Below are 9,389 nucleotides of genomic sequence, written 5' to 3' on the forward strand. Positions count from 1 at the left end.
TGTTTCTGAATTGAGTAAATTCAGTTGCAAAACAGGGTCACACCGTGTACACGCCGCTGGGGCCATGTGCAAGTGCACAGCTCACCTGCAAAGCTTTTACATGCCTGAAACATGTGAGTATTAATATTCAGGATATCTGGGTCTGGGTGTCAGGAATGTTTGTAGTTCTGTGGCCTCTTTATTTTCTTCAGTATGTTTTTATTTCTATAAGATGAAACAAAGCTTTGCAGTAGGAAGAACGTTTAATAGAGAGCTCTTAAAATCGTTGGCTGTGTTGTGGTCTATTATGTTTTTCTTGCTGTGGATTTGATCTCCCCCTCCTGTGATGAACAAGTGCATGGGATTAAAGGAGTTATTAAGCTGCATGTAGAGAAATGATGAGAGGCCACACAGATTTGTAAACAACAAACAGAAGTGTGTATAAAGGGGCTTGTGCATTTTTATTCAAATTTTCATGTCATTTGTTTTTCTTTTGAGGTAGTCTCAGTGCTGGAGCAAAATGACCTTCTTTGTTATAAAAAAAACCCAAAACCCAAACCTGAACATCAACTACTTTAAAGATAATGTTTTCGAAGTATAAATTTTAAAGGCAGTTGTGAGAAAATGAATGTAAGAAAGTTTTTTGGGTTTGTTTTTTTTCTCTGAGATATCTAAGGACACAGATTCAAAGTAAGATTTCTAGAAATCCCTAGGTACATAATGCCCAAGAAAAAACACCTCAAAAAGTTTATACGACTTCCTAGGCACTTGAGATATTTTCAAAAATTGGACTTCCAAGTGCCAAACTTTTCTTTGGTGCTATAGAAAAAAATGCTTCTCTACAAAATTCTGGAAAATATCTAGGCATTACTGGGAAATGTCAAGCAGGAATTCATGAGCCTAGGGGTGAATATTTCCCTCATGGCACACATAGAAGCAGAACCCTTGCACACTGGCTCATTCTATCATCATTGTGACGCTGGAAAATACATCAGATCCAAAATATCTACGTAGAGCAATTGTCAACAGGGAGGACCAAGAGTTCTCGGTCTCTGCAGTGTTCCCGCTGAGCAGCTATGCTCCTGCTTTGGGGAAACTGCCGTACAGTAGTTACAGTTGTTTACAGTCTGCTCAGTTATCCCTGATAGAACTATCATTTCCCAATGATCTCAGGGTTAAATCATGAATTTGGCTGCTGCAAAATAAGTAATAAAGCTTGAGTGATGAAGATGCGGGGAGAGTTAAATATACACCCAAGGCTGGGCATGTTTATGTCAGATGTGAAGTTTATGGTTTTGTAACACAACGTCGCCTTGCTTTATTCAATTGAATCATAATTTTGGATAGTGCAGTTTGTGCTTTCGCTAGACAGTGTTGAAACCTAAGATGCTACCCAAAAAAATCAGGTGTGGTTGAGTCTCTACGCTGTCTGGGGAGATCTGGAGCAGAACAGCATACTCCCTTCCAGGCTCCAAGGAAGACAAGCATGCTTCTCAAGTGGTCTGGGAAGATCCAGCTGGGTGAGTGGGGCACTGCAGTGGGGTTACCTTCCTTCGGCTTCAGGTTCTCGGGACTCCATTTCCAGACTCAGTTCTGAGGATGCAACTTCTTAGCAGTGCCGTCTGTGACAGCTGGCTTCTGTAAGACCGGGGGAAGAGAGTCATTGGGGCCCATAGAGCTTACCAAAGCCAAGCTTAATAACTGGAAATGGAGAGTGTGGGTGTTCTGGGCCAAATATTTCACAGCCCTAGAGCTACTTTGTTTGTGGGTTGTGTACACAGGTAAATGGAGAGTAAAACTTAAACCTGGGGGAGGATCGACTAATAAGTAATTAGACATTGGTATTTATGCCCGCAGTGCACTTTGCAGGTGGGACAGCACAGATGAATATTGATCTTATTAAATATTTTGACCACCATTAAATTTAACTGTTTCCTCTGAAAATAACAGAGTTTGCTCCTGAGTCAGCACGGTGGAGAGCACGTTGCGATGAAGTGATACAACAAGTCCTTCCTGAGCTGTCTCACTCCGGACCAATTTGTTCGTTGTAAGGCTGGGAAAGTTTGGCTGCAAGGGAAGGGTAACTCCTGGCTTCTAATTCTTCAGGGACATGTGTAGGCAGCAGTTCCCTGCAGCTATCTGCTGAGGTCCAACGTGCTGGATTGGCATATTAGAGCGGGCAGGAAGGTAAATTGTTAGTTGGCTGAGCTTAACAAGATGAAATGAGGGAACAATTAAAGAAAAGGGAGTTTAGACTTTGAATATAATTGTTAGGGTGGAGCTTTTTGGAACTTCTTCCTACTTCTGAAAAGATGGGAGTTTCCTTCTCATTTAGTCAAACATTTCCTGAATGGGTGCCCGAAACAGGGTCGGTCTTTTGGGTTTGGGTTTTTTTTTTCCCTTCAGGAGTGACTCACCTGGCTTAATATCAGCAATAAACTTTGAACCACAGGTGGAAAATGTGCAAAGCCAGACAATCCAGCTGGTATTCCACTTTCTGTGTGTGGTGCTGACAAGAATATAGTGCTTGGACCAGTTTCAGGTGGGAGGAGATGTTTATTTCTTTTCCCACACTCTGCAAAATGGCTTTTGAGACTTTTGTGATCCATTTGGAATTAATGTAAGGTTTCTGTAAAAAATGTCACACTGCATTAATGCCAAAGCATGCCAATTGACAAGAATATTTCTTTTGTAAATTTTGGTTGTTTTACCTCCCGTTCCCTTTTTTCCCTGCTTGCTTTGCTGAGATTATCCCATAGAGAAAGTTGGTTTTTCTGTGGAGCTTGGGATTGCAGGAAAGATTGGTCTTATCTGGCACATGGGTTTTCACCTGTCAGCTTGCAGAAGTCCCCTTCCTGTGAGATATGCCACATGTTCCAGCTCTGTGTAAAGGAGAGGTGACCAGAGGAGCCCAGAGACTTGACCAGTTCCAGTACTGTCTTAGTGACCCCAAGCCTCATACCTGAGTTTTGTGGATAGCTGTATGGTGCTTAGGTTGTAGGTTTTTCTCAAGGAATGAGATGATGGTGCTTAGTGCAGTGAGTGACTCTGAGGGAGTGCGTAGCACCGGAGGGTGGTGCTTCATGTAGAAACTCCCGGACGGGTCTGCACATCAGGAAAAGAATTGCAAAGAAAATAACTAGATGTGGATAAAAGTAAGGATTCAGATGTTAACCCCTCCCGAAAAAGATCAAGCATTTTACTTTGAAGAATGAGCATAGAATTGAGAAGAGGCTCAGGCTGAACATGGGGAATTATTGGGACAACTTCAGGGAGGTGTGGCAGGAATCCCAGCACCTGAGCGTCGTTTGGTGGGCAGCAGAAAACAGTCGAGAACCAGTCTGTAAGGATGACCAGAGACCTTGCTGTGTGATCTGCCGTGGTTTGTTTTTAAGTTCTTGCTGCCATCTAGTGACTCTGGGGGAAGAACAAAGTCTCTTTGAAGGAGCTGTTTGCTCTCCAAGTGAGACTGGACAAGCGTGTTTTCTTTCCCCTCGGCCTCTCTCTGGTACCTGAAGGTGTCCATCCATCCTCTGAGGACAGCTGCGACAAACACCATTTCTCACCCAGTTAATTCCAGATGTCACAGGATGGGCTGTTGGTTTTTCTCCAAGAACCACAGAGAGGACCAAACCCTAACGTGCTGTTTCTCCCTCTCTGAATCCTTTCCCGTGCAGAATACAAAGCCAGCTACATCCGGAATCGCTCTGTCCGCTCTGTGTCTGTTGAGCTGGACGGGGCCGTTTATAACTTGAGTTTGGAGGATGGCTACCAACCTGTTCTACCAAGAAACATCACCAAGCGGCACAAGATGCAGAGGGCTAGTCTTCGTGAGGAGGAAGATAGAGACATGGGGGAATACAGCGGCACTGGTGGCATTGCAGAGTACACAGCCCCTAACCTGATCAAAGTGACGCACAGGTGAGTGCACGTGGTATTTCTAAAAGCTTTCGCTGCCCAGGTGGCTGCTTTACATACATGGGTGTTAACTTGTAATAAGTATATCGTGTCCCTTCCGGATACCCAGTCTAGCTTCACCAAAATTCTTATTCTCTTCTGTACAGCAGCTTTCAGTTTTGACTTTGTCATGTACAGAGGGGCATGAAGCTAGCCCAGACTCCAGCAGTGCTTGTACGTCTTCCACTCTGGAGCCAGTAGTCACCGGTCAGTGCATGTTCCCAGTGGGGACGGGCAGAAGTGTTTGCAGCAGTTGTGTGCACACCTGTGTGAAACCAGGAGAGGCTCTGCCCGTGGAAATCCCAGTGTGGAGTGGGTGCCCTGGCCTGGCTGAAGAGCAAAGGCTCCAGCTGGAGCATGACCTGGTGTCCTGTTGCTGGTTGCTTTTATTGCAAACACCAGATCAGTCCTAAGGGAGGAAGCAGCCTCTCGGAGCTTTCTGTACCGGTGCTAGGAAGGGAAAATCGATATTATGGATGAAGCTGGATGGACCAGGAGCACTGGGAAATGGAACATATGGAGGGAGAGGTGAGGGAATTGTCTGGGCACTCGTAACAGCTAAAAATCCTTTCCTCAGTGTGCAAGTCTAGGGACTGATGATGGATCATCAACTGTACTTAATCAGTTTAGTCACCATTTTTGCTTGTGAATTATTAGGAAATCCACCAGTCGTTATTGATTACAGGCATTAAATTGTTTAATGACTAGCTCCTTGAAATCTGAGGTTTCCGTTTGACAAGGAAATGTAAATAGATTGACATCAGGGAATTGTGCCCTCTTACCCCAGCTCCCATCAGTGTTCAGGCCCATAAATCACTGTTGGTGCTTTTCTTCTGGAACAAGTTAAATTGATTTTTGCTGCCTTGCTGGGTGAATCCCAAGTCCATACAAGGAACTGTCAGGAAGGTTGTGCAGAATTCATGAGGAGACCCCAGGAACGCTTGCAGAAAAGGAGGCAGTAGGACAACATGCATGAGGTCGTGTAAAGAAAATAAAGGAGTATTGAAAATACTCAGCTTTAATTTAAACAAGTATTCAAAAATTACTACATGGTATTTGTTCACCTCTAATAAACTTCTCAGGTAAATCTGCCAAGGTTGGGTTTTTTCCCCTTGTTTGTTTTTGAAAGAATTTTAAAACCTGGATTGCCTTAGAAGGAAGGACTTAAATTTTTCAGAGGGTATTTTGCCTTTGAAGTCAGGGAGATACTTTTGAAAAAAATTTATCCTTTTTATAGAAAACAGCAAAATGTCTTTGTTTCTTTTCTTTTTCTTTTTCTTTATGGTATAGTAATGCATCTTAAAAATAAGTACTTTATCCTTGTCCCTACCCCTGTATCACTTAATTATGCATTGGGAAATTGTTTCTGAGTAATGCTTTCAGTGCTTGCTGGTTAGTAGAGATTATTTATGTAGACAGCCTAATGAATAAGCAAGAACTCTGTGCAGCACAATTTACATACAGAAATGAAGCAGTCAACAGGTTCTCTTTGGTCGGAGTATTCTCCTTGAATTTTTCTACTTCTGAAAAGTTTCCATGGCTGCTCAAACCCAAACTTCTTTCCTGGCTCATGGTACACTCTTATTCTCTTGAATGAACATTGGTTTTTTTGAATTCTGCGTGTGATTTCCAGTCTGGCTTCGCATCTGTCCTGCAGTTGTGTTCGCATTGCTCTGTGTGTGTGCCTCCACTCTAATCCACGTCGTTTGCTTTTTCCTGTCCAGGTGCTATATCCTGGAGAACGACACCGTCCAGTGCGACACCGATCTGTACAGGTCACTGCAAGCTTGGAAAGACCATAAACTCCATATCGACCACGAGGTCAGTGATGGTATCAGTCACGTGTTTCCAGCGTGGTTTTAGCGTGGTGTCTGTGGGCTCATAGGGTCGTGCTGACTGTGGTTGCGTCTCTCTGCCTCTGGTATCTGTGTTCCTGGAATGTTTTGAACTTGCCGGCGGATTTCAGAATAGGTATTTCAGAGAGAATTTAGTTATTACAAGTTTGTGAAGACAAGATGCTGAGTCGAGGAGAGAATGGCAACTGAAAGGACAGCTGAAAAATGTCAGAAGCCTTATGAGATAAATGCAGGACTGACAAGTGTCCCCATCCTGGGAAAAATTTCATTTGGATCTTTTTTCACATCTTGTTGGCCATGCTCCCCAATGTACCTCTCAAAAAGAGGCCTTCAACTGTCAAAGATAAGCCCAAAAAAAAGTGAGCTTCATTAGTTTTAGTGCTTCTAGAATTATTAATTTTACTTGCTTTCGGTCTTTTTAACCCTTGCACTTTGGAAATGAATTGATTTTTTCTTAGGCTTGTGTGTATGAAAAACCTGGAGATAATTTGCCTTGTGAAATCTGCCTGTAAAACTTCTCAATGCAGATAGATACTGAAAACCTCACTAGCTCTGCTAGAATTTTAAAAGGGCAAGTGCAGTATCACCATACTCTTCTAATTATTTTTTCTTCAGAAAACATTGGCTATGTGGAGTGCCAAAGAAAATGAGAGCTCACTTCTGCCCCGCTGTGTTCCTGATTTTGGGTCGCAGGGCTGGATTCTTTGTGTGTTTCTCTCGAACGCTCTGTCCTGTCTGTGCTTCAGCAGCTGTGTGCTTCCACGAGGCTCCTGGTCACTGATGGCTGAGGGTAGTTCTGCCCTGACTTTGTTGTTCACGCTGGATTACTTTGGTTTGTTCTGCTGTGTAAACAACCGAGGTAGAAGCCTGTGATACCCGTGTGGGTGGAAGCAGGCCACCCTGTGTGAGCTGGGCTGAACAAAAGCAGGAGTTTCATTTACTGAAAAAACCCAGGTGGTTACAAATAAACCATGTGGGTGGCACAATGAACTGCTAATCCGTATCCCCCATGGCCAGACATGGCTGCAGACTGCCATGCACAATGAGGGAGCCTTGCTGCTTTTCTTTTTTAGGGTCTCTGAAGAGGGGACTTCAGAGCCCCCCCTCCCCAGCCCCTTTTCGGGTTCATAACAGGCTGAAAGTTACAGGCTTCATTGTCCTTCGAGCACCCTTCCTCCCTTTGCCAGTGTGCTGTAGAGCACGAGAAGAACCATCACAGTGGAGCCAGGAGCGGTAGTGTACCTGAGGCTGAGTGCCCCCCGCTCCTCCAGTGCCACATTCACCTTTCACGTTCAGTAACCAAAGCAGGCACACCGTACCGGCGAGGTTTGCTCCTGCTGCAGGTTCCTGTTGGAAAGGTAGAGACTCTGAAACTGCTTGTTAGTGGCAAGAGGCATGGAAGGTGGTGAAAAGGAGGCAGCTGGTGACAATAGAATGGGTTTGAGAAGGTTAGAATAAGACTAAATCATGCTGTATTTTTTAACCTGTATCATTACTTTTTTTAGATTGAAACTTTGCAAAATAAAATAAAAAACCTGAGGGAGGTGAGAGGTCATCTGAAGAGGAAGCGACCTGAAGAGTGTGACTGTAACAAGATAAGGTATTTCGTGTGTACTTTGGAGTGATTATTTGTAGTGTGTCACTGTAGCTGATTTATGTCTTTACGGGAGAGACCAGAAACTGTTTTGTGAAGTGAGTGCCTGCTTACTATACTCTTGTGTCCTGCTTTCGGGGGAGTTGGACTGCTGCAGAAGTACCAGGCCCCTGTTCTGCCAGGCAGGAGTTTGCCTCTGTGTCAGGTGGTGGTGATGGAGCAGGACATGTAAAATGGCTTACCCCTCAGTTCTGCTCTTGGACTGAGGATGCTGCTATTAGATACCAGAGATTAATATTTTAAGCTGCAGGCTTTTTTCTGAAACCTTTATTTCCACAAGGGCACTGTCACTATGCTGCAGCGTGACACCAGTCTGTTTTAGAAAGAGTAAAGCAGATGGAATACCAGGGTGGGGAGATGAGAGGATTTCTTCCCATTCAGTTTCTTCAGGGCTGGATGTATTATCTCCTAGGATGCAATCACTGCAATATTCTGAAGGTATGCCAGGTGGGAGAAGCAGGGATTTAACGGTTGGTGCGTTTTTGTAACCACCCCTGACGTAACGCACCAGATCTCTTTGTTCCCTCCTGCAGATGATTTGTGCATTTTAAGTGCAGCAGGCAATACCAAAATGGTGTTTGTGCATTAAGGTCTCTGCATAGTTGGTTTCTCATAGACCCAGATATTTGCAAAATGCCCCCCAATTCCATGGCAAGGAGGTTCAAGCACACCTGAATCCTTGGGGGGAAGCACACAAGCTCTTGCTTGGCAAATAAGCCAGCACACCTGACACCTGAATCCTTGGGGGGAGCACACAAGCTCTTGCTTGGCAAATAAGCACAGCAGAAAATCCTTCAAATGCAAATGTTTTGAGCATAACACCTGAATCCTTGGAGGTGCAGCGTACCCTTGTTTACAGACATGCGGTGCACAGTCAGTGTGGCCGGTGTGCATTCTGCAACCAGCTTCAGCACCAGATCACTACACCAGGGAGAACGTGGATTGCTTGGGTGATGCCAGCCCACACACAGAACCCATGGCAAAAAGTGTTTAAATTAAATCCATGTAATTCTAAATGGTAAATCCCCACAAAGGTTATATTGTCTTATAATCCACTGCTTTCAAACTGATGGTAACAAGTGACAATATATTTAATATATACTGTAAATATGAAGTTATTTTTATAGTAAATATAAAGAATGTTACATTTTTCAGGGCCAATACAGGAAGCACTTGTGCGTTGCATTATTAGGATGAATAATCCCGCTGCAATCAATGAAGTTAATCATCTGAGATATATACGTTCAAGTGTTTGCAGAGTTGCATTGAATCGGGATTTAGCATTTAGGATTAATTAAATACCCAGTGTCTGTGCATGATGAAAAAATGACTGAAGATGGATAGTTCTTTAATAATCTTTGTTAATTTGCTATAAGGATTAAAATTACTAAACCTCCCCGTAGCATTAATAAGTTAAGATTTGTTTTGTTTTGAAGGGAATTTCAGTCTGACAACGAATGAATTCTGATGTACTGTTTAGAAAATAACTTCTATTGAAGTTAGTTTGTCTTTGCTGATTTGTGTGGGTTGTATAATGAACTTTATCAGTCAGAAAACATTGCCCGTGACTAAGGCTGTTTTTTGTCTTTTTAACTTTGCAAACGACACAGAAAGGAAACTTCTGCAAAATCTTGTAAAACTTTCTGGAGACAGAGCCAAAGCAGTAGAGCCACGCAGCAAGAATGTGTCTGTCGGCTGCCACCCTCCACAGCTCAGAATATTTTAGACAGATACAGCTACTGCTGGGACAGTTCTTGTTAAAGTGCTCCTGGAACTTCTTGCTAGTAACAGTGAAACAAAAATCCTAACCCTACCAAGTGCAACTGGTATTTAAATGCTTCCATTCAGAAGACAGTGGTATATGCCTGTCATCTTATTCTGAAAAATTAGTGAATATTCAGTTGAAGAAATGTTGTAATTGAATTATAAGTCTATTGATTTTT

General features: G+C 43.3%; 1 protein-coding gene across 2 annotated transcripts in view; it reads left to right on the plus strand.

The window, feature by feature from the left end:
* SULF2 (sulfatase 2) overlaps window positions 1–9,389 on the plus strand; it is a 59,394-nt gene that overhangs the window by 45,608 nt on the left and 4,397 nt on the right. For both annotated transcript variants that reach the window (XM_010082872.1, XM_010082874.1), the window contains exons 11-13: window positions 3,657–3,900; window positions 5,661–5,757; window positions 7,298–7,392. In XM_010082872.1, coding sequence (XP_010081174.1) covers window positions 3,657–3,900; window positions 5,661–5,757; window positions 7,298–7,392 — 436 coding nt within the window. The remainder of the gene's footprint in view (window positions 1–3,656; window positions 3,901–5,660; window positions 5,758–7,297; window positions 7,393–9,389) is intronic.

The sequence above is a fragment of the Pterocles gutturalis genome, unplaced genomic scaffold (assembly GCF_000699245.1).
Source record: "Pterocles gutturalis isolate BGI_N339 unplaced genomic scaffold, ASM69924v1 scaffold8120, whole genome shotgun sequence".
In the NCBI taxonomy this organism is placed as follows: domain Eukaryota; kingdom Metazoa; phylum Chordata; class Aves; order Pterocliformes; family Pteroclidae; genus Pterocles; species Pterocles gutturalis.